General features: G+C 38.4%; 3 protein-coding genes across 4 annotated transcripts; all 3 read right to left on the reverse strand.

Annotated features, from left to right (window-relative positions):
• Window positions 1–372: 372 nt before the first annotated feature.
• On the reverse strand, window positions 373–5149 carry LOC116029057 (outer envelope protein 64, mitochondrial-like). Its single transcript, XM_031270939.1, has 13 exons — window positions 4682–5149; window positions 4441–4593; window positions 4055–4179; window positions 3724–3849; window positions 3348–3530; window positions 3031–3175; window positions 2729–2897; window positions 2216–2350; window positions 1915–2115; window positions 1631–1758; window positions 1474–1525; window positions 1099–1168; window positions 373–957 (listed from the first exon to the last, which is right to left on the reverse strand). The coding sequence occupies exons 1-13, from the start codon at window positions 4924–4926 to the stop codon at window positions 872–874; spliced, it is 1818 nt and encodes a 605-aa protein (XP_031126799.1). The 5' UTR covers window positions 4927–5149; the 3' UTR covers window positions 373–871.
• A 779-nt stretch (window positions 5150–5928) lies between these two features.
• On the reverse strand, window positions 5929–13273 carry LOC116029059 (probable protein phosphatase 2C 9). Its single transcript, XM_031270941.1, has 5 exons — window positions 13185–13273; window positions 7009–7248; window positions 6637–6913; window positions 6145–6299; window positions 5929–6069 (listed from the first exon to the last, which is right to left on the reverse strand). Exons 1-5 carry the CDS (start codon window positions 13221–13223, stop codon window positions 5929–5931), a joined length of 852 nt encoding a protein of 283 aa, XP_031126801.1. The 5' UTR covers window positions 13224–13273.
• A 2553-nt stretch (window positions 13274–15826) lies between these two features.
• LOC116028700 (calmodulin-binding transcription activator 2-like) lies at window positions 15827–23173 on the reverse strand. 2 transcript variants are annotated; one of them, XM_031270493.1, is made up of 14 exons: window positions 22876–23173; window positions 21451–21570; window positions 21152–21267; window positions 20853–20941; window positions 20572–20614; window positions 20309–20474; window positions 20038–20142; window positions 19864–19926; window positions 19711–19769; window positions 18819–19352; window positions 17973–18646; window positions 17065–17635; window positions 16411–16734; window positions 15827–16158 (listed from the first exon to the last, which is right to left on the reverse strand). In XM_031270493.1, exons 1-14 carry the CDS (start codon window positions 22913–22915, stop codon window positions 16042–16044), a joined length of 3021 nt encoding a protein of 1006 aa, XP_031126353.1. In that variant the 5' UTR covers window positions 22916–23173; the 3' UTR covers window positions 15827–16041. The 2 variants fall into 2 exon arrangements, with proteins under 2 accessions (XP_031126353.1, XP_031126354.1); XM_031270494.1 differs by having other exon boundaries at window positions 19864–19923; window positions 22876–22915.
• Window positions 23174–23876: the final 703 nt, after the last annotated feature.

The following is a 23876-nucleotide window of genomic DNA, read 5'->3' on the forward strand; positions in this document are numbered from 1 at the left end:
CAAGGGTGGTGTCAAAGTGAGGTGAAACCCACAAGCCAATTTAGGAGTAGAGTCAAAGTGAGTTGAAGCCCGCGGGCCAGCTCTAAACTACTCCGCAGTGAGACAGATTAGGGCCTAGAATTTTTGGCCTGCGAAAAATATAGGCCTCGTGGACTTTTCATAAATTAAAAAATATATACACAACATTAATATTTTAAAAAATGTAATTTTTTTAAAACACAAAAAAAAATAAAAATAATAAGGACTCTGGTACCTCCATATACAACTATGCTATGTTCTCAATAAACATGGCCATATTTTTCACTCTGCCCATTGCAATCTAGCTAGCCTCAAGAATATCTTTTATAATACCAAATACAATCACATGCTTAATTATGTCAAATAATATTTTATTAATATCCAGTATAATTCAAATAACATCCGGGATACAAAACGCAACGGGCATAGTCAAAGAAGAGTGTAGGTATAATGCTTTTCAAAGTTCCCGAGACTCAAAATCAAACTGTACATTTCTACTTTTGTTCCCGGGCATTAGTATAATTTCTCATGCATTATACTAATGCCCAGGGGCAGGCAGATAGCACTTTAACAGGCTTAACAAACCAAAAAGCCAAAATCTCATTAATTGCCTCATCACACCAGACAACAGTCTACATGGCTTGTGATTCAACACAAATTGACATGTTTTTTTTCTCAGGGTTCATGGATTCATCATCATATTACAACAATTATATACACAGCGACAGCGAACCTCAAATCATCAGCGATATCCACCTTTTATTCGAGTCTGTTTTTACCCGAAAAGGTTCAAAATATGGAGCAGGAAGTGCTCGTCGGTTTTCAGTCTCTTGTGTCAGTGCTATATAGAGTATCAAATACTAATCAGCTTCTTCAGTCTCTTTTCAGCCAGCTTTGCAATCTTGTTCTGTGGTTCCAGAACATGGGCATGCCTGAAATCTGAAAATATTGAATAGACATTAATGAATGCAATTGCAATAGTTGTGCCGGGAAAGAGCGTCCGTTAGATTGTAATATGCCCAAAAGGAAATGAGAAAACAGATGCCATTTACATCTTGCAAGGAAACGCGTTGTACTCACCTTGAAGAGCTTCTTTCTTCAAAAGAAGGGACTCCCTAGCCGTCCCTCGTCTCAGATATGCCTTTACATTCTACACCCAAAAACAAAAGGTTTCTTAAAACAAATACTACATTTGAATCTAGGAAATCAGACTAAGAAGAGGAGGTCTGTTTCGAAACAAAGTCAAAAAAACATCTGAAATGCACCAGTTGGAATGCTAATGCTTCAATTTCTCAAAATCCGTACTAATATGATAGTAGTGGTGGTTATAAAATAGGATGAGCACCGCACTTACTAGGGGCAGTACAGAAGGGAGGCAGGGGACTCGAGGCTCACACTTCATGAAGTTCCTTTCTCGGAAATCACAATATGAAATAGAAAAGAATTTCCTTTTACCTTTATATCAAGAGAAATTGCTTTGGTGCAGTCCTCTTCTGCTTGTTGGAAGCTTCAGAAATATTAAATACTTGGTAAAACACCATTACCCCAAAAAGAAAGCAACGAAGAAAACATTGATATTAATAATAATACTAATAAAAAAGGTAGATCATACCATCCCAATTCCAAGTAAGCAGCTGCCCTGTTGCTATAGTAAGTTGCATTCATATCATTTAATTTTATTGCCTCCGTGTAGTAGCTTACAGCTTTATTCCACAGCCTTCCCTTGTATGCAGCATTTCCCTGCAACAATGATAATGATGATTCACAAACATAAATCCAACGCCCTCATTGGTTCTCAATTCTCCAAGGGGGAAGACAAGCAACAAAACTAATCAAGAAAACATACTGACGACACACTACTTTAGGAAGTTTTCTTCGGAGTTAGAAAAGTGTAACCTTTTCTTTCAACAGTTCAGACGCATCCATGCTAACATCTGTTTCCGGTAAAGCAGATGCATTTGAAGCCATTCTTACTTCTTCTTCAAGCGATGAATACATATCCCGTACAGTATGAAGCAAAAAGTTATCACTTCCATGTGATGCAATGAAAGACACAGAGACTGGATAATTATCATGTTCTCCAAATGGAATGGCAGCCTGAAATTCAAACAGACAACCTAATGTCCATTACTATGACATGCATACTTATTTGAGAGAGCAGCAAGAACCGAATCTGAGATTTATAGAATTCAAGTACCTGACAGCAGCCCGAAATACTGGCAATGCTTAATATAGCAAACGCTCTGTCACGAGCTTCGATGGATAAACCTTTCTTTGAAGGTAGTTTAGATGGATGATCTGTAATTGTTGGAATTACTAATATCCCGTCATCCTTTAGAATAAAGAATGAATAATTTAATTAGACATAACTTTAAAATAAGCATACAGCATATGCAGTATAATTTAAGAAATCAGCATACTATTTCAAGATATCACTACATAAGTCATGCCTTCACCAATTAACATCACAACAAACACTTCAAATGTAAGATTCTCGTTGTAAGATGCAACTTTCAGAATTCTAAAAAAAAATTGCAGTAGCAGCAGTGGCAACAGCCATAGTTCTGCATCTATGTGTGATACAAGGAGCTGCAAATGCAGCTATGTAAATGACAGAGCAAACCGTTAAGGTATAACAGCCTCAGTTTTGGCATTAGTTTTTTGAACCCGCTAACACACTTAATGCAAATGAGTAGCAGTAAAGTTTTACCTTCAAGAGACTCTTGAAAGCAGTTCGTGTTTCTGTCCTGACTTTATAAAGGAGCTTGATGTTTTCAGGGGTTAAGGTGGCAGCTGCAGCAATACAGCCTGAGACATCAGGATCTAACCTGAGTTTGACTTCATTCATCCATTCTTCATAATTTGTCCTGAACTCATAGCTGAAAAGACATTTACAACACTTCACCAATGTTGATCACAATTTTTTAGAAGATTAAAAAATAATTTAGTTTTAGTATAACAGTTTTCTGTATTGTCTCTTCATAACCAAATAAAAATCATGTAAGCATGTACCTCAGTAGAAGAAACATCACAGAGGAGAGAGCTCTTAAAGTAGACATTCCATGATGGTGATTTATAGATTCTTCACAAAAAACTTTCAAGCTGGGGACATTTGAAGCAATGTACTTTCCAAGATTCATATCTTTTGGGGCCTGGCCTGCACAATCAATTTAGAAATAATGTGGCTCTTAAGCTTTAGTCACTCACACAAGCATAATAGGACTTAGAAGAATAGTAGCATGTGCTCTAAAGTAATAGAAAGCCTTCCTGAAGAATCTGGGGGGAAAGAAAATGAAATTGATAACACAACTAAACAAAGTGCAACTTACAACCGGATATTTTTTCTGTGACTTTTCTTACTACATGGACAATCTTCTGCTTAGGAACCTTAGACAGTTGAAAATGATCATCAGCTATAATGAAGCGTCTCATCCTTTTAGGTACAGTGGGGGCTAACTGAAGTAAAATACGTCCAATTTTACATAAAACAGAAGGATCGCGGGCAAACCAACCTGTAAAAAATAGAATTTCATATTTTTTTCTAATTGACAACATATGAACAAAAGTTTTGACTTCAAAATATGAGAAATTGGGACAAAGATCAGTAAGTCACCAAAATGGCAAAATTTGACAGAAGAAACCAAATTCTTTTAGCACATTTTAAATGCATAAGTGCATAACAACACTGCTTTCCGCATGACATACCTATGGTATCTAAACTTTGGGAAACTGGCAGAACGCCAGTAGTTGACACAATTCCATGAGATGGCCTAAATCCAAGGACACCACAAAATGATGCTGGAACTCGAATGCACCCAGTGGTATCAGTAGCTGCAAAATACGTGTTCTGTTAAGCATTCAATATCTGCCCATCAAAATATCAAACAAAACAGCATACCCACTGCTCCATAAAATTTCCGGCACATTTCAGTAAGATCAGATGAATGGGAAATTTAAACACCCCATCTATTACATATTTGAAGTTAATAGTTCACCATGCCTCAGTAATGTACATTTTAAGGCAAGAAATGCATACCAAGAGCAAAGTCAACAAGATTGGATGCAACAGCAACCGCTGAACCACTAGATGAGCCTCCAGGAACATGAAATGGCAATTTGGGGTTAGTTGGTGTTCCATAGTGCACATTTCTTCCAGTGACCCTAAAATTATGGTCCAACAAAAATTGTCACCAATTCCATCTGTTTGCCATGTCAGATTATCTTAAATACCAGAATAATCCAGAAATGATGGGAAGACATAATAACAAGAAAAATGGAAGCCATGTCACATCCAGATACAGACATAACTTTCCATCAAGTTCAATTTTTGCACTGAAATGTGAAAGCTTTACACAGGCACATTTAATAACAATAAAAGAATTACTATTCTTCTCCAAATGTAGGCATAGAAGTAAAAACTACCCCAAACCAAGTTCATCCATAATCGTCTTGCCAATGCAAGTAGCTCCACTCTTCAGTAGAGCGTCGACTACCGCCGCCGTCTCTGCAGCCGCTTCATGTGTCCGTTTCCACTCCGGGCTCCCAAGCCCCGTTACGTACCCCTTCACATCAATACTAGAAAAAGAAACACGAAAAAAATTAAAGAAAAGTTCAAAGAGAAATCGGTCCACATTTCACATAGGGAGAAGATTTATAGACTGACTTGTCTTTGATGGCAAACGTGAGGCCGGCGAGGAGGAGCGGAGCAGCGGGAGGAGGGGGTTGAGGAAAAGGAAGTAGCTCGAAACGCTCGATGAAGGCCCCAAAATCTTCCTTAATCGCGTTACCGGCACTCAGCCGCCGCCGTCGGCGGTGGACCTCGGCTAGAATCACGATCCCGGCGACTCCGACGCCTATCACCACCCAAAGCTTGGGATTCGAGACGCTGAGCTTCGACAGCTTTGTCATGGCCGTAAATGTCCGGCGGTTGGTGGGCTAAATTTAGGGTTTTTGAAGGGTTTAAGAGAGTTTTGTAATAAAACTGAGAAGGGAATTGCAATTTGCAAACCTCGCAACAGTGTAAACCATCAAAGGATGCGTGCGCGTTGTCTAGACTCGAGAAACTTCCTCCCTTCTTCTCCCCACACCGAATCACGGTGAAATGTTGGCAAAAACCAAAAGATCATATAGCTTCATTTCGCGGCAAACATTACAGGTTTTATCGGTCCTGTCCTTTATGATGTTTTGTGACGTAACACGTGTTGTCGTAATGCGTAGCAAAAAGACAAAAATTCTAGTCCGATTTCGAATCTTAACCTGTAAACTCGGATCTTGCTAAGAATTGCACTGCAACTTCTACATAATTGCACTGTTATGGCTCTAAATATGTTTGGTGAATTTTACGGTACAATCGTATATGGATGCAGTAAAATCATGTTACTCGCACTAACGATCATATAGTCTTGTGCAGCAAATCATATATCTTGATACCGGAGACGCGATATTCAATTGTCACATTGAATTTAGAAGAATTGATGTTTAAATATCTCTTGATTAGTTGATTGAATAACAATACAAGAAATATAATCTCTCGAGTTGCAAAAGGGTCAAGAGTGGTTTTATAACTTAGCAAGATAAATATGCAACTTCGAGTAGGAGATTACGAGTCGAACCTTTGTAAATGTACTAAAAAAAAGTCCAAAACAACAAGCTTTTGATCATATAAAGAAACATTAAACCTCTCCATCAAATGTACTGCATTTTACTGGACAGCATGAGGAGCTTCTGATCTGCATGTAAATTTCCAACATGATATGAAGCTATGCCCCCAAGATTTCCAGGAAGATTACAGAAAATCATTAAACAATCTACAGAATGAAGAAAAGGGGCACCAATAATCTCTGCAGAATTCTTTTGATGTCAAGTCTGCTACAAAATCAGGTCCCCTCCTATTCTATATATATACTGCTTTTACTCTTTAAACCGGACAACAATGCAAGAAATATCGTCTTTACTTTCTCTGTTTAACGCCTCCATGGCCAATTTCTTGGCCGCCTTCTGTGGATTCTTGGCCTTCTTAGCAATATCCACTGCTTCTTGATTAGACATCACCTGCATGGAGATCAACAGTCAAAAGTGCAGAAAGAAATCAGAGAGGGGGGCTGTGTTGAGAGAGGGAAATCGCACCTTCCACAGGCCGTCGCTTGCAATGATGAGAAGATCAGTGTTGCCATCAATGTCAACAGTAGTAACATCGGGATCAGATCGCAGGAATGACTTCAGATTTTTGTCTCCAAAAGCGCGAGAAACAGCTAGCTGAGCATTCACTCTTGCAACATCTCCTAAGATAAGATGAAATGTATTGTTAAGTCCCTCGTCGAAAAAAGAGAACATATGAGTTTATAAGGCCATGATTTAGACTGACTAGCTAATTGATTGGATTCCGTCTTAGCGTAGTTTTTCCCATGTGCATTATAGACTTTGGCCCAATCTTATATTATAACATGGTATCAGAGCTTGTTTCAGTTTCCATTTTTAAATGTGAATCGAGGCAAGTACACTCAACACTCGAAAACGTTTTCTGTTTCACAAACATTACCCGAGACTAATGCAAGTAAACTGTGCAATAAAACAATTGACAGATGAATAAATAAGTGCAGATTATATATGTAACAGCACCTGGAATGTTTGTGACGAAACCGCCTCGATCCTCAATGCTCTCGCGCTCAGCATTGGGTTCGTGATCAACGGACATCTGCACCGCTACCCCTTTCCTCGAAAGGACTGCTCGTGAGTCCCCAACGTTAGCCACCCACAGCTTCTGACCATTTACAAGAATTGCAGTGACAGCAGTGGATCCCCCGATGCCTATATCAGGGCTGTGTGAAAGAATCGCCTGGTCTGTTTTCTCGTAAGCTTTTAAGATCGATCTGTGAGGATGAGTCCAGAAATCCTCCTGCATTGCTAACAGTATGTTAAGTTGTTAACAATAACAAGATTTATATATTTACCAGTAAAGCCCGCTTTCTTGGATTGCTTTATCGAACTAACCTCTTTCAGAATATTGGGAAATAAATGGTTCTGTAAATATGCAGCCACGCTCTCCCCGAGATGCCCATCATAAACTGCAAAGAGGCCAAGTTCATTCCTTTCAATCTGAACAAACTTGGCAACATGATAATCCTCCATGGGATGATTCGCTTTCCCCTTGATTAGGGAGAACCCGTATTTGGTGGCCTCGTGTTGGCTTCTCCCCTTGCCAATGTCCCACGAAGACTGTCCTCCTTCAAGCTAAAATGGCAAATAACACATCAGCTATGAGACTAAACCCTGCCCGGGATCCAAGCAAATGCATTCTGCAGAGTTCCCACACACACAAAGAACTAAAAAGACGATTTTTTGAAATCTTAGGAGTTAGGACCACAGTTTACAAGCTCAAAATCCTCAACATAATGAAGAGAATCCAATGGAAGATGTACAATAGAGCCACAAAAGTCTGGTCTTTTAACAACATTAATTCAAAAGGAGATCCATAATTTCTGGTTTGTTAAGAGCAAAAACGACGAAAGGTCTGGGAAATGTGTGAATTTATCTGCATAAACTCTGCTAGTTCTATCAGAAGATCTCAATGCAAGGATAAAACAGTCACATTTATCGAGACGTACCACATAAACAAGAAACAAATGATCATGCTCTTAAACCTTCTCAGATAATCTAGTAAGAACACTCATGGAATTCTAAATAACACTACTTCACAAGCTGTAAGCCTCTAATGTCAAAACTGATGAGAAAGCTTCAGTTCATATCAATGGAGAAAACAAACTACTGTGTTGCTTGAGGTCTGAGTACAAAGAAGGGTGAAAGTGTGCTGAAATCTTACAGACAAAGAAAACAGAAGCTGAGACTATATACATGCTATGAAGTAACCAGAACGGTTACAACTAACTAAGCAACAGAAAATACAAGAAGATCCTTATGGTTATAACTAACTAAAACAGCTGCTCTCCTTTGGATCTCTCTTCATTTCATCATCCCCCCGTAAGCTGGAGCATGAATGTCTTGAAGGCCCAGCTTAGCATGGAAGGTATCGAATAGAGGTTTGGTTAATGCTTTAGTGAAACCATCTGCCACCTGATTGTGAGATTTGATGCTTAGAAGCTTGATCACTCCTTCATGGACCTTTTGTCTAACTACATGGCAATCGATTTCAATGTGTTTCGTTCGTTCATGAAACACATGGTTTTCTCCAATTGCAATTGCAGAGCTATTATCACAAAATAAGGTCACAGGGCTGCTTATTTCTATTTGAGATCTGTCAGTAGATAAATGAGCCACTGAATCTCACAAGTTGTTGATGCCAAAGCACTGTACTCTGCTTCTGAAGATGATCTAGACACAGTTGCCTGTTTCTTTGTCTTCCATGAAACCAAGGAATTACCAAGGTATATGCAGTAACCAGTGATTGATTTTCTGCTCTCTATGCAGTTGGCCCAATCTGAATCAGAAAAGCCCTGCAGTTTAATATGATGATTTGCAGGATAGAAGAGACCTTTACCAGGTGACCCTTTAAGATACCTCAACACCCTGTGGGCTGCAACCAGATGGATGTCCCTTGGCTTATCTACAAATTGACTCAGCTGTTGGACAACAAAAGTTATATCTGGTCTGGTGTTGGTTAGGTATAGAAGTTTGCCAATCAACCTTCTGAATGTTTCAGGCTGCTCAAGAGGAGTCCCATCTATGTTGTTGAGTTTATGGCCTGGAACAGATGGTGTTTTGGAAGGTTTTGCTTCCAAAAACCCATTCTCCTGTAAAATTTCCAAGGTGTATTTCCTTTGACAAATATTAATCCCCTTGGGAGTTCTGAATGTTTCAATTCCCAAAAAAATAGCTCAAACTGCCAAGGTCTTTAATCTTAAAAGACCTGTCCAGTAGCTGTTTCAACTCCCTGATCTGTTTAGAGTCTGTTCCTGCAACAAGGATGTCATCAACATATATGAACAGAGCAATAAATGAACCTTCTGAATGTTTGGTGAATAAAGAAGGGTCTGCTGATGATTGTTGGAAGCCATTGTCCTGCAAAGCTTTAGTTAACTTTGCATTCCATTGCCTACTTGCTTGTTTAAGCCCCTACAAAGATCTCATGAGCATGCAAACCTGATTAGTGTTGTCTGTTTGAAAGCCTGGAGGCAATACCATGTAAACTTCCTCCTCCAAGTCCCCATGAAGAAAAGCATTATTTATATCAAGTTGTTGAACATCCCAGCCCTTTGCAACAGCCACTGCCAAGAAGGTTTTGATTGTTGTCATTCTAGCCACAGGGGAGAATGACTCAATGTAGTCCACTCCCAATTGCTGTGTATAACCCTTGGCCACCAACCTAGCTTTATACCTTTCTATGGAGCCATCTGCCTTATGTTTGATTTTGTATACCACTTGCAACCAATAGGGGTCTTTCCTGCTGGTAGATCTGTCAAAACCCAAGTATTGTTTTGAACTAAGGCATCTATTTCAGCTTCCATGGCCTTTCTCCACTCTTCATTCTTTACAGCCTCTTTGTATGTCTGAGGCTCATGCACAAAAGTAATAGAAGAAGCACAGGTTCTATGACTGGGAGACAAATGATCATAAGAAATGACTCTATCAATGGAGTGTGGAGAGGTCCTATTGTTATCAGAATGTACCTTTGTAGAGTGGCATAAGTAATCCTGTAGTCTGTGAGGCATAACCCTTGTTCTAGTTGACCTTCTTGGCTGTTGCTGGTGAGTGTGATCAACTGGTAATTGATTTAGGGACTGTGGTTGTTCAACATGAGCTTCTGGTGGACTGTCCTCATGGAGTGTCTGATCAGCAAGAGGTTCTGATAGGTGATCATTAATACTTGTTGTTTCAATAGAAGGAGAGTTGTGATACTGATCTGTATGTCTGGTTTGCTGTCTTGTTGGTTCCCAAGGACCAACCTCTGTCTCAATAGGAATCAGTGGTAGAGTTAGATTAAAGATCTCTGGTGAGACATTGTCATGTCCAGACCCTGTGGCCCCTTTCTTAATTTTGAGAGGAAATACCTGTTCATAGAATTTCACATCCCTTGATACAAATATGACTTTATCAGTCAGATCATAAAGTATATAGCCCTTTACAGCAGTTGGGAAGCCTAGAAAGATACATTTTCTAGCTCTTGATTGCATTTTGTTCCTGCCTTGTGCAATAGTTGTAGCAAAACTTAGACAGCCAAAAGATTTCAACTGGCTATAGTCCACTTCTTTACCAAACAACACTTGAAATGGACTGCTTCCATGAAGTACTTCAGTGGGCAATCTGTTGATTAAGAAGGAAGCATGTAAAACACAATGACCCCAAAACTCATCTGACATTCCAGACTGGAACTTCAAGGCCCTAGCAATGCTTAGAATATGTTGATGCTTCCTTTCTGCCACTCCATTCGGTTGAGGAGTGTAGGCACATGATTTTTGGTGTATGATACCTTTCTCATTGAAGAAGGTGCTTAGCATAAACTCACCACCATTGTCTGTTCTAACCACTTTGATCTTGGTTGTGAATTGAGTCAATACATAGTTATAAAAATTATGAAAGATGGTCCTCACTTCTGATTTGTGCTTCATTAAGTGCAGCCATGTGAATTTACTGTGTTCATCAACAATTGTCAGAAAATAATGTTCCCCTTTCAGAGAGGCCACAACAAATGGTCCACAGACATCCATATGAATTAAATCAAAGATTTTCTCAGTCTTAGTTGTACTTGTAGGGAAGTTTGTTCTTCTTTGTTTAGCAAAGTGGCAGGTGTCACATACAAAATCAGAATTGCATTTGTAGGGAAAAGTAAGCTTTATTCCTTTCAACAACTGCATTTTATTTACAGGGTAGTGTCCTAGTCTAGTATGCCATAATTCTGTGGAGGAACTACTACAAACAGAATTGAGACTAAGACTAGAAGAATGGATTCTCTTCTTGGCAGGAGGCTTGGTGATCATGTACAGACCATCTCTTTCACTAGCAAAACCATCCATTATCCCAAATTGCCCCTGAAGTGTACAAGAGTCAGCTCTCATAATGATTTCACAACTGGAATTCTTTGTCAATTTGCTAGTAGATATGATATTGAAAGTGAAAGATGGAATAAACAATACATTCTTCAACACTATGTCCATGTGCAATATGATCTGACCTATGTGAGTGACCTTCACTGTGTCTCCATTGGGAAGTTTAACCATAATTCCATGCACAGCAGAATAAGTATCAAAATATTCCAAAGAACACACAATATGATCTGTTGCCCCTGAGTCTAGAATCCAAATACTAGATGAACTTAAAGCAACATTAACATAGGAATTAGAGATTGACCTGCCTTCATCATGATTATTTTCAATGGAATTTCTGAAATCAGATTTGAGTCCAGAGTTGGTAACTGTCACAGCTGCACTGGTAGATGCCTGATTCCCTTGATTCTGTCCTTGTAGTAGTGACATGAGTCTCTGGAGTTGTTCAGCAGAGAACCCCACATCACTAATCTGGTTGACTGAGGGATAATTGTTAGGATTCGGCTGTGTCTCCTGATTCTGTCTCCCTTTGGATTTATAACCTGCTACCCATCCGGGGGGGGGTACCCATGTTTCTTGTAGCATTTTTCAATAGTGTGCCCATTCATCCCACAGAATATGCATTTTGGGACATTCCTCCCTGAACCAGTGTTAAACTTCTTCTTATTATATGGAACTGATGCTGCCACTGTATACTGTTCATCTGTGTAATGCATTTGACCATTCTGAACTGCATTAGCTTGGACAAGGTCACTGCCTTTGATGTTGATGGAATTCTTGAGCTTTCTTTCCATCTTCAGGGTCATATTTAACACCTTTTCCATGATTGGAATCGGTTCCATAACAAGAATCCCTGACTTAATGTTCTCATATTCTTCATTTAAACCCTCCAGGAATCTAATGATCTGATCTTCCTCCTTTTCTTTCTGGATCTTATTCACAAGAGTGCATGAGCACTTAGGGATGCATTCAATCTTATTCACAAGAGTGCATGAGCACTTAGGGATGCATTCACAGGCAGGGACCGGCCTCATAGCATTTAGTTGCACCCATAAGGCATTACTCTTAGTGAAATATTCATTTATAGTCAAGTTACCTTGTGTACATCTATAGATCTCATTTTGCAATTCTGCGATTCTGTGAGGATTAACCTGAGAATACCTCCTTTTGAGAACGTTCCATACGTCTGCTGCGACTTCAATGTAGAGAACGCCCTCTGCAATGGTAGGGCTAAGTGATTTGAATATCCACGAACACACAATGTTGTTGCATCTTCTCCAAATTGCGTGTTTGGGATCGGTTTCTGCTGGCTGCGCGATGCTTCCGTCCACGAAACCGAACTTGTTTTTGACCTCTAACGCTATCCTCATAGACCTACTCCAGGAAGCGTAGTTGATTTCTGAAAGAGGCGGCGAAACAAGAACGAGATTCGGATTCTCAGTAATGTGCAAATACAAGGGATCATCAAACTCTTCAGTGCGTTGAACTGGATTTGAGTTCTGGTTTGAAGGACCTTCTGCGTGCTGTCCAGTCGAATAATCTTCACCGTCTTCCGCCATTACCGCTGCGGCATAGCTTCGATGAAGCTCTGATACCATGATGAGAAAGCTTCAGTTCATATCAATGGAGAAAACAAACTACTATGTTGCTTGAGGTCTGAGTACAAAGAAGGGTGAAAGTGTGCTGAAATCTTACAGAAAACAGAAGCTGAGACTATATACATGCTATGAAGTAACCAGAACGGTTACAACTAACTAAGCAACAGAAAATACAAGAAGATCCTTATGGTTATAACTAACTAAAACAGTTGCTCTCCTTTGGATCTCTCTTCATTTCATCAAAAACTGTACATTTCACCTAAAACAACATATTATATTGGATCATCATCCCTTCGGTAACAACAACAACAACAACAACATGGGATAACCCCAACCAAGTTTGTTTGTCTGTTGACTTAGGAACCATGACTCCCAACAAGAATAGCCTATTAGTCTTTTTGGTTTGAGCCGACTAGGATCACAAGGCAAGTTCACCCAGCGCATACTATCTGATAGTGACTACGGGTTTCCTTTGTAATTTAAAAAAAAAAAAAAAACAACAATAATAACAAAAATAAGTATATGAATACATAAATCTAAATGAACCACAAAAACAGACAAGAAATCTCACCTGAGAACAAACAGAACTGAAACAGAACAAACTATCCATAGAATTCAGCCTCTTCCCCTACTATGTTTCACCCTGGAATTCAAACCTATACTATGATGTAAGGAGACCAAAAAAAATCATAAAACAAAAAATTAAAATAGTCTTCAGATACACAGGCAAGATCATTTTTTTTAAGAATAAAGAAACATGAAATAGCACTCACTGATACACCAGCCCTTTGAATTTTCAGTAAAAGACAAGGAAAAAAAAACAGGATTTTGGTATGATTGAGAAAGATTGTGGGTTTGGGTTTTGGATTATCAGTGTGGCGGCAAGGAGATTTGGGTGCCTAAACAGACAAGATTTTGGCTTAGGCCTGATCCATCCCTAGTTGACTTTGTTGATTTTGAGTATTTCTATGCATTAACTCGATGGATTAAATGTATTTAAGTACGTAATTAAGAGTCGTGGACCAATCATTCCGGATTTCAATGGCAGAAGAATGTCTTTTCTTGTTCTTGGTCAACTCCCGAAACTTTGTTCAGACAGTTTACTGGTGGATATCACTGTGAGTGTTAGTTGGGCAGGTGGCTTCCATCATAAAACAATTTTTTAATTTTTGTAAAATATACTATTGGATAGATAAAATTAATAATTTTTCTTTTTCTTTTTTCAGAAGCCCAATTTGAGAATATTTTTATCCTGTTTTTTGGGAGGGTTTGCCTAAAGTTTTTGGTCATAGAGCCTATGAGAATCTTAAGGTCATTCTCTTGTTGTGTTTTTTTTTTAAGTTTCAATTTCAAATTTAAATATTTATCTCTTGAAAATTAATGGATAAGATAAATTGCGAGTTGTGTCTTGAGTAGTTTTTTTTTTGTTGGGTATTTTTTCTTTATTGTTGATTGTTCTTAAGTATTTTTTTTATAATAAGAATAAAGTTTATTTTTATTTTACATATAAGTCCAATAAATTAATATTGTCAACCATTTTGTTATGTGAGGAGGCTCAAAGCCTTAATAACCTAGCCTAGGGAGCGTTTCATGCACCAAGAGTGTGTTATTGTGTTAATATTATTTTTTGTTTCTTTTTCTATCATCTTTCATTTTTACGTGGCATGAAAAAACTTACAAAATTTGTAGATGTATGTAATGATCTTAGTAGAAGCAAAACACGGGACCACCTCCTCTCTTCTAACTAAAATACAAATTATTCTCTATATATATTAAATATAGCATTTAATTATATAATATTCCTCAATAGTAGTGAGGAATATCTGTTAACCACTCACTTAACCCAAACGTGACCAGACACCAGTTCTAACTTATCTTTGGGCATGTGTAAAAGGAGAAAGAAAAGAAGAGAAGTTATTGGGGTTTAATTGTTTAATAGAAGATTATTGAGAATGAAAAGATTTCTTTATCAAGAAAGTCCATTGCTCCGCTATTGTAGCTTAATGGAAATGAAATGAAACACCTAATCTTTTTCTGATTAACTTCTTCTTGCCCCCTTATAAATCATTTTCTCTACTAACACAATTTGTGTGTTCTGCCCTTCATCATCATGCACCCAACTAGTACTACTCTCGACACCCTGCTCTTCCCCTTCTTCTTTGCACTTTGCGCCGTGGTGGCTTTCGCCGATCAGTCTCCAGAGCAGCAAAAAACCACAGGATGGTGGTGTGTAATTATGAGGTGTCCAGTTGTTCCTTTGGTTCCATTGTTTCCTGACATTCCTCCATGGAACCTAAGCCCCAACGCTCCATGGTTCCAACCGCCTCTTCCGCCATTCGGCGAGCCAGGCACATTCCCGCATTTCCCGGGAATCATGCCACCTCCGCCACCACCGTCGCACCATCATTCTAGGCGTCACCGGCATCACCATTCCAGGCACCACCAGCATTCAGAGCCACTACCACGGCTGAGCTCCGCAACCAGGCACCACCGGCATCCACCGCTGAGCTCCGCCACCAGGAACCACCGGCATCCACGGCTGCGCTCCGCAACCAGGAACCACCGCCATCCCCCGTCACTACCACCGCTACCCTCCACCACCAGGAACCACCGGCATTCACGGCTGCGCTCCGCAACCAGGAACCACCGGCATCCACCGTCACTACCACCGCTACCCTCCGCAACCAGGACCCACCGCCACCAGCATCCACCACTGCGATCCGCAACCAGGAACCGCAAGCATTCTAGCAATCCGTGCCGCCTTCGCCATCCCCATAGCCATCCACCTCCAACGGAAACCATTACTATAAAGCCTATACTGCCACCGTCACCATCGGCAGCAGTTGAAGACAGCCCACTAAAGCCATCATCGCTGCCGGCATCACCACCTCCGGGGAATAGCGAGCCTCTAATACCGCCGCCCGTCTCTACAAACCAACCAAGCGACTGCTCGATGGCACTGATAAAGGGAGGCGACGCATGCGTAGAAGACCTGACACAGTCTGCTTCTGGGAATCAAATCCTCATAAAAAGAGACTGTTGCAAGATCATTTTACAACTTTCTGATGAATGCTTTCACAAAGCTTTCACAAAGTTCAGTGACCCTAAGTTCCGCAATAAAGCGAGGGCCTTTTGCTCCCCATAACCCACTGTCAAAGATACCCCCATCCCCCGAGTAGTCAGTCTCTCCCGTAAAATGTAAAGATGAGTCAATAATGCAAAGATTACATTTTCTAAGCGTTCCTAATACAACAGAGCATTTTATGTATTAGAATTAAAAACCGGTCCTAAAAAGCACAGCACATTCCATCTAAGCTAAATACTATATACAAAAGAAATTAATTACTAATAGATTATTTAGTTATGAACAACGCCAATTAATCATTCTTAAAAGGGTCGAAATCAAAGCTAGCTAAGGCTCCTAGAGATCATTCAAACGGTATAGACATGAAGGTATCATCATCCAGCAGAGTCTCTATATCGAGTAGGTCCTCATCTTGGTAACTTGTATCTTCTGAACTCCCAACTACTCCGGTGGAAGCATCCTGTGTATAAAAAGAGGAACAAATGATTAAACCACTCCTTAAAATAATATACTTTGCTTTTGCAGTAGCAACATGAAATTACTGTGTAAGTGTACTTATTGCCTCTCATCATTGTAGTTCATATTAAAATCAAGCTGAATAGATAACCAGTAAAAAACTACTTTCTATTTAAATTTAGACAAACAGATTTTCCAGACTTCAGATTTACTTTATGCAAATAAATGCTTCACCTTTTAAGAAATTAAAAATTACCTTTGTTTTGCGGACCCCTTCAGTAGCAGTAAGCATCCTGCGATACTGTTCACGTGCCTCAGGATATTGAGCCATGGATTTCACCCGAGAAAGGGCCTTCTGCATTCTTTCTTCAGTCTGTTTCCTTCCCTCCTTCAGAAAATCATAATCATCTTCAACTGATGCTGGCTTGTCTTCCATGATGGGTTTTGCAACCGCATCAGATTTGAACCCTCTCAAACCACTTCCTTTACGTCTCCATCGCAATATTACCTTCTCTAGAATTCCCACAGACCATATTATTGGCTTATATTTTTTCCTTGCTTGATGTCCCCTCACATGAGCCTAAAAAGTAGAGATTTCAGTATGACAATCACATACTGAGCATATCAATTGCCAAAAATTGCATACCAAAAATAGAGAAAGGGGTAATTACCCTGTGGAATTTTTTAAAGTTTAAGATCAAGCGGTGGAGGCAAAAAGTATTTTAAAAGATGGATTGTGTTCCAATCCAACAATCAACAACTACACATACCAAATAGAAATGCAAGCATAGTACCTAATGCTTTTAAGTCTTCATTAATAACCTTTTCACCAATGGTTGAAGGTGAAGAAAAATAAAAACTTATAATAGATTTTCAAATTACTATAGAATGAGCGGAAAAGAAAGTGCACCTGAATTTTAACAACTCTTTGTCGAATTAAGAGGAACTCTTTTCTCTTCTTCCAACCACGAAACTTTTTCTGGATTTGTGTTGCAGCAGCATGAGCAATTCGATCCTTTTGCCCCAGCCTTGATGTTTTAGAAGCAACCATTGAAAGAGCTTGCTCATCGCTTAATAATTCACCATTATGTTCGATCAACTTCTTCCTCTGGAAGGACTGAACCCTGAAAATTTGATGTATGCGAGCAGCAGCCTGAGTAGCATTACGTACAGCAGCAAGTGAATCATTCAGTGACACATCTGGCACATTATCAGTTGTTGGAACTGCCACACGCTCTGTAACGGTTTGTATCTCTTTTGTTTTTGAAGTGTCCAAAGCATTGTTTTCCTTGGCATCACTCACATCAAGTCTTGCAAGATGTGTGGTCAGGGAGGACTCAGCTAGAAAACCAGAAATTCCCTTGTTTCCATTGGCAGATGCCAAATCTGCAGGAGTTCTACCCAGCGGAAATTCAGCAGAAGGATCCGTTAATGCTCCAGGAGATGCACCTAGAGAAACAAGAGTAGCAACAGTCTCCTCCCTGTAAACAAGACAGACAAGGTTTTATAAATGAGGTCTGAAATGGATAAAGCACCCAAAAGATCATTACAAATCCAGTAACATCTATAGAGTAAATGCTCCATGTGTTTTAGAATAAGATTAGATAAATACTACAGGCCTTTATCCACACAAGTCACATGAAATGTTTGGAGAAAGATTGAATCAACATTATCTTTATTTTGAAAGAGGCTGTTTCCAAGGTATGAAACCATGACAAGATGATCAATGGAAAAAGAAAAAAAAATTAAATAGCTACACCATGTCCAAAACTAAAGTATAAAGCACAAGAAGTCTGCAAAAGGTTTCATTGGATTTACCAGCCATAGAATGCAGCCCAATGAAGTGGAGTCCATCCATTCACATCACGAAAATCTATACTAACTCCTGATATTAAGATTGGTTTCAATGCCCAATCATATCCGAGCGCAGCAGCCAAATGGATTACACCTTGACCTTCTTCATCTACAAAAGCTGGCCCTTTTCCATCTTCATTAATTTTGTGGAGAAGCCATGTGTAGAACCTTTCTTTCAGCTCTTTCCCAAACAGTGGCAATTCCCTATTTTTGGGCTCATAGAGGTCCATAAAATCAGTCATACAAAGATTTTGCTCCTCCATCAATTCAATGACTTTATTCACTATAGTTTGCTTCTCCATAATATCCTCTGAACTGCAATGACTGACAGTAGCTCCCAGACGCAATAGCCTTTCAAAGCGCTCATGAAGAAGCACCTCCATTGTATGACTATCACTAGCATTAGTGTCTTTACTAGGTCCAGCTCGGTATTCAAATTCTCTTACTTCACTACAAGCTAACCTGTTCGAACAAGTTATGTAAAATGGGACTGTCCCAGCCCTGTGGGGGGGACTATAACAACAAAGTAGCCCAGTCGGCAAAACTTCAACTGGGACCTCCACTTCTCCAAACATGCATGACCACTTGCATTTTGCCACTTCTTTTTCAGTTTGAAGAAATTTTCCTGTAATTAGCACCTGATTCAACATATTACATAACAATTAACAAAGAAAATTAGCAATGAGAAATCAGCAGATTCTAGTATTCTTCAGCTTCAGACTTCGTTGAGAAAAATTAATAACTGTAATCAGCCTATAAAAATTACTTCCTTTAAAAACAGACATTAAGGCCATGAAATTTACAAAGTACCTTGGTTTTTTTATTTGAATATGCCCACATTGGCGAAAACTCTATGATGCTGAAAAGCTGCTCCTGAGAGAGCGAGGGATTCAGTGAATCAGAGCCCAATTGCAGTTGAGAAGGAATGCAGGAATCACTATCCTCACTCTCTATAACATTCCATGAAATGCCATTACTTGAATGCATTTGCAGCTCCTCAACATCTCCAAGTTCTTTATCTACCCATCGGGAGAAGCTGTCAACTTTATTCAAGCCTTCTTTTACACCAGAACCATCCAAAAGCGGATGCTTCTTTACAGAATACTCTTCATTCCCAACTTTCTGCACATTACTATCAAAATTAGGATTGTATTGATGATTCATCTCTATTGGTAGCTCTGCTGTTTCATTGGGATACATGTCCAATGGTCCTGTAGTGTTGAGGAAATATTCTTGAAGAGACTTTGGATTAGAGAACCTTCCCAAATCATAATTTGAATCTGATATGAAACCCTGATGGACAGACTGCCCATGAAACTGCAATGCAGGGTCTTCAGAATAATGCTGAAGAAAGGATAAATAGTATGAAATTCACAAATCAAATCAGCAAGCTTATAATAGAATGGATAATTAGTGTACGTACGTACACACACACAAGTAACAAAGGATAATTAGTGTACATATACACACACAGAAATAAGAAAGCTTTCATATAAAATGGCTAGCAACAGAAATAACAACTACAATTCTACTTCCACCTTGTACATAAGGGAAGAAGGGAAATGATAAACGTTAATACGCAACAGAAAAGGACACCTAAAGGATTTTAATGTTTAAACCACTCCACATCTACCATTCCAGATTATGAAGGAATGTTGCTAGCATTATAAGAATGTAGTTGAGGAACATCAAAGTTCAGTACCTGCCAATTTGTCTGAACTGAAGAAGAATTTGTTGGGTCCTGTTTGTAAGCAATATCACCTGCAAGACACTGGCTTAAATGCTATTCCATTGTTCATGTGTATATTCTGACTACTATATTGGAAGTTCACTGCAGAAGATGAAATGTTAGTACCTTTTGTACAATTCTCCAGAAACTTTTCCCAAGATGCCAAATCAAGTGTTTGTTTAGAACCTGCTGCAGGAATAAACCAAGCATCCTTAATACAGCAAATAAAGTATTCAAGATTGTAGACATATTAAAAAGGCATTACACAATAACATGATATAGAAGACATAGTATTGGTACCAGAATATTGAAGTGGAACTGTATCCACATTTTCAACCGAATAACTGCCAGCCGTAGCTATCTCAGGAAATGACTGCAACCCAGATGTCCCTGGGTGACTATATTCTGGATTAAGTTTTAATCAGTATCAACAAAAACAAGTACAAAGAGGTTGGAATAGCAACAAACTTCACCAATATCAATGCCAAGCATGAGCTTTAATTAAATTCACCAAAGTAATGGATACCTACTGGAATTAATAGACAAAACAGCATATAACATAAACATATACCAGATTCAACATCTTCATACGCTGATGTAAGAGTGCTAGTTGGACTAGGCGAATCAGCTGATGTGGAAGTCAGTTTTGTGCAATTCCCAGCGGAACTGACAGACATTGAGCTTTCATCTATGGAACTTGATTCAGTTGGTTCAATACTTCTCATTGCCTTGTTACCCTGAAGGAAAAGAAGATGAAAAATCACAAATAAAATGAGTCCACAAGGCTATAAGAGAGACATGCAATCTAAGAATTAAGAAATTATGGAATCTCACCTTGACCTCCAAGTAGTGCACAAAAACTATGTGCATAAGATCCCTGCACCATAAAAAGTTCATAAGGAACACACTTTTGAATTGCCTTTCAATAATGAACACCAAGGATCCTATGCTAAAGAAACCAGAATTTCTTTTCACAGTTTGAATGAGACAATACAGGGCTAGTCCAGTTCAAATCATTCACAACTTAATCATCTACTCAATTTGATTATTAAAATAGTAGAGAGAAGAAGTTGAAAAGAAATGAGACTAGACACGTCTATTGGGCTCATACTCACTGTTCAAGCATCCAATAACTACGCCGTTGAAAATTTTCATTATCTTCACCATGTGCATAATAGCAGTGTAGCATATCAACACTTCCAACCTGCATAGATATAATGATAAAATTTATCACAAAGCTTGTAAAAGAATTTTCTAGATGCTACTTCAACAAAAAAGGCTATGATGACACCAAAATTGAAATTCAGAAAAATTTATGTAGTCATTGAGAAAGACTTTCTTCAAATAAGAACAGAATCATTTTTTGAAAGAAAATGACAAAGCAAAGCAAAGAATCTCTATTATCATGTCTTACTTTCAGCTTCTCATGAGCTTCCTTCACAGTCTTTCCATCCTTTTTCTTTCTCCAATTGTGTCCATCCTTCCGAAAGTATCTTAGCACCTTCCGATCAAAAAGAAAAACAGAACCACCTGAACAAGAAGAATACATAAAGAAAAAGCAATTTGTCACAATAAAACAATATAGTGGAAAGAAAGTGATCGCACATGTAGATATTCATATGATACATGAATGAAAATCACAAGCCTTAAAATTCAACAGAAAACTATGTATCAGAACAGAAAATCAATGGGAAAGAAATGAACAAGACATACTGACTGGCTTATACAGAGGCTCTGGTGTAATGTGGAACTTTTTGTAGTTCCGCAAAATTTCAGAAATTTCAGCAGGTCTCAGCCACCGATGTTGTGCTTCTAATAATATTTGTTTGATATCTGCACATCAAGCATCAGTTAAAAATATTGCTGAGCAAAATGAAAGGTTATTTATGTGGTGGAATGTAGCCAAAATGCACCACCAAACATCGTCAACATATGAACATATTGAGATTGATCATCAATATGGCGGTAGTGTTTAATAAGTTCATAGGTCCTAGTCTGTCTATCTGCATCTATTGTTCCACCCAAGCTCACACACATGTAATATACAAACACATAGAGAAGTATACAAAGAGAGATGCTATCAAAGATAACCTACCCATGCATAATTTTGAATTTTCACAGGATCACAACTTGAGAAGGTGTAAACACTTCCACTCAATGTTTCATGACTTGCTCTAGTTCAAACCATGCACGGGAAAAACAGTACAACCAGAAAGCGGAGATAAAAATTACTCCATACATGCCTTTGTTTATTGCAAAATTAACCCAAACAGTATCATATGTCCAATGACTAGTGCTTTATGCTGGATACCATTTCACATCTATAAATCATTAATAATGTCCAATTACAAGCATTACTTAAATTGATCTAACATTCTTATTCTAAATATTAACCTTTCTCATCAGACAGAGATGCATTAAGTTCACATTAGTTGCCATTCATGACCACAGCATTTGAAAAAAAATGCAACTAAAAATTCATTTCACTTTTATGATCTTCAAAACTTAGTAGACAATTGAGTGAATTGACTAAAGAGGACCAAGTGATATACGGCAAAGTTGAGGGCAAACTGTCAACACTTCCATTTCTTAAGTAGTTAGAGCAAATACTTTAGTGTAATCTAGCTAAAATATTCAATTCCTAACAAGCTCATATACCAAACTAGGATGAAGAAAATTCCAGAAGAATTAAATGCTTCTCAAGCTTTTAATATGTGTTGGTTTTGTGAGGTTTTAATGAGCTGTCACTTGAGGAATAGAACTACTTCCTTTCTTAGTCCAGAAGATTTCTGAAATTCACAGCGCAACATTTTGCGACCAATAGCCATTTGACAAGTATATATTTATTTTTTACTAATAAAGCAGGATTACACCGAAATAGTAGCTCAGTTACCGAAACCCTAATTCCTTTAGGAGAAAACCAAGGGCCATTGAAGGAGCAATCAAGCTAAACAAAACACTCTAGATAAAACGGAAGTCCAAAGACACAACTCTGTTTGTTATTTACAGTGATTAACAAATTCACTTCGCGGCAGCTTTAGTGAGAGAAATCATCTAAGAACAAAATCAAATAATTTCTTCAAACACTGAAAATTCATAACTCGAAGAAGACAGAGAGTAACGATAGCTACACTTTACCTAATCGGAAGCCGAGAGGATCCGATCCGCTTTCCGCCATGGACGATCTTGATCCGGAGACCAGCGCAAGTCTTTCGGGTCGGGCAATATAAGGAAATGGAGTATTGCACTGTATCTAGACGCGTATTGGCAGAGATAGAGAGATGAAGAGAGAGAGGAGATTTGGAGATGAAGAGAGAGAGAAAGCGGACAAGAACAAGAATCGGTTTCGAGAATGATATGATGTGTGAATGCGATGGAATTAGAGTTGAATAGCTTTTCCTCGTCTGAGCTTTCCTGAATGTTGAGCAGAAATACGGAGTAGTCAGTAGACTCGTAACTTGTAGTCGCAAAGTGGTAGGAGTTGTGCTTACGAATCGCCTTCTGACACCTGGACTTAAGAAATTGCGTTGAAAATCACTACTCTATTTACCTATATAGCCCTCATATTTACACCGTAAATTCTTCATTTTTACAAAACAATTTACACTTTTAATCCTTAACTTATAAAGTAATAAGAAATTCAGTTCGCAACTCAAAAAAATATAGTTCAATTATGTCACTCTAACACTGATTTAATAAAATATTTTGTCCCAACAAAATCGATGAAGCATGATATTATATACAGAGGAATACAGAGGAATGAGGTGAGCGAATAGTTGCAAGTTTTTTTCGTTATTAAAAAAATAAATGATTGATATTTTTTAGACCGTCTCATTCCATGCAATGAATCAGATCTAATAAAATTGGGTCATAACATAATTATAGATATAATTAGTACTTTAAGTCTTATATATAATATTTTATATTATAAATGTAATATTTGATAGCAAAATTATAATAAACAGTTTAAAGGAAATAAAGCAATAGCATAATGAAATTGCATATATCATAAATACCTTAAACCTTATATATAATACTTTATAGCATAAATGTAATATTTTGTAAACAAAATTATAATAGACAATTTATAATAAATAAAATGTCATTATATAACATAATTGCATATATAATCAATGAGA

Source organism: Ipomoea triloba, chromosome 9 (assembly GCF_003576645.1).
Source record: "Ipomoea triloba cultivar NCNSP0323 chromosome 9, ASM357664v1".
In the NCBI taxonomy this organism is placed as follows: domain Eukaryota; kingdom Viridiplantae; phylum Streptophyta; class Magnoliopsida; order Solanales; family Convolvulaceae; genus Ipomoea; species Ipomoea triloba.

Excerpts from the sequence above, each read along its gene's own strand:
- LOC116029057 (XM_031270939.1), bottom strand. The coding sequence starts at position 4,926 with ATGACAAAGCTGTCGAAGCTCAGCGTCTCGAATCCCAAGCTTTGGGTG. Across the intron at positions 2,116-2,215 it reads GTATTTCGGGCTGCTGTCAG|GCTGCCATTCCATTTGGAGA; the intron begins GTACTTGAATTC and ends TTTGAATTTCAG. Across the intron at positions 1,169-1,473 it reads CAATTTCTCTTGATATAAAG|AATGTAAAGGCATATCTGAG; the intron begins GTAAAAGGAAAT and ends TTTTGGGTGTAG.
- LOC116029059 (XM_031270941.1), bottom strand. The coding sequence starts at position 13,223 with ATGGATAGTTTGTTCTGTTTCAGTTCTGTTTGTTCTCAG. Across the intron at positions 6,300-6,636 it reads TTTCGTCACAAACATTCCAG|GAGATGTTGCAAGAGTGAAT; the intron begins GTGCTGTTACAT and ends ATCTTATCTTAG. Across the intron at positions 6,070-6,144 it reads CAAGCGACGGCCTGTGGAAG|GTGATGTCTAATCAAGAAGC; the intron begins GTGCGATTTCCC and ends ATCTCCATGCAG.
- LOC116028700 (XM_031270493.1), bottom strand. The coding sequence starts at position 22,915 with ATGGCGGAAAGCGGATCGGATCCTCTCGGCTTCCGATTAG. Across the intron at positions 21,268-21,450 it reads GCCTCTGTATAAGCCAGTCA|GTGGTTCTGTTTTTCTTTTT; the intron begins GTATGTCTTGTT and ends CTTCTTGTTCAG. Across the intron at positions 16,735-17,064 it reads AAAGAGTTGTTAAAATTCAG|GCTCATGTGAGGGGACATCA; the intron begins GTGCACTTTCTT and ends TCTACTTTTTAG.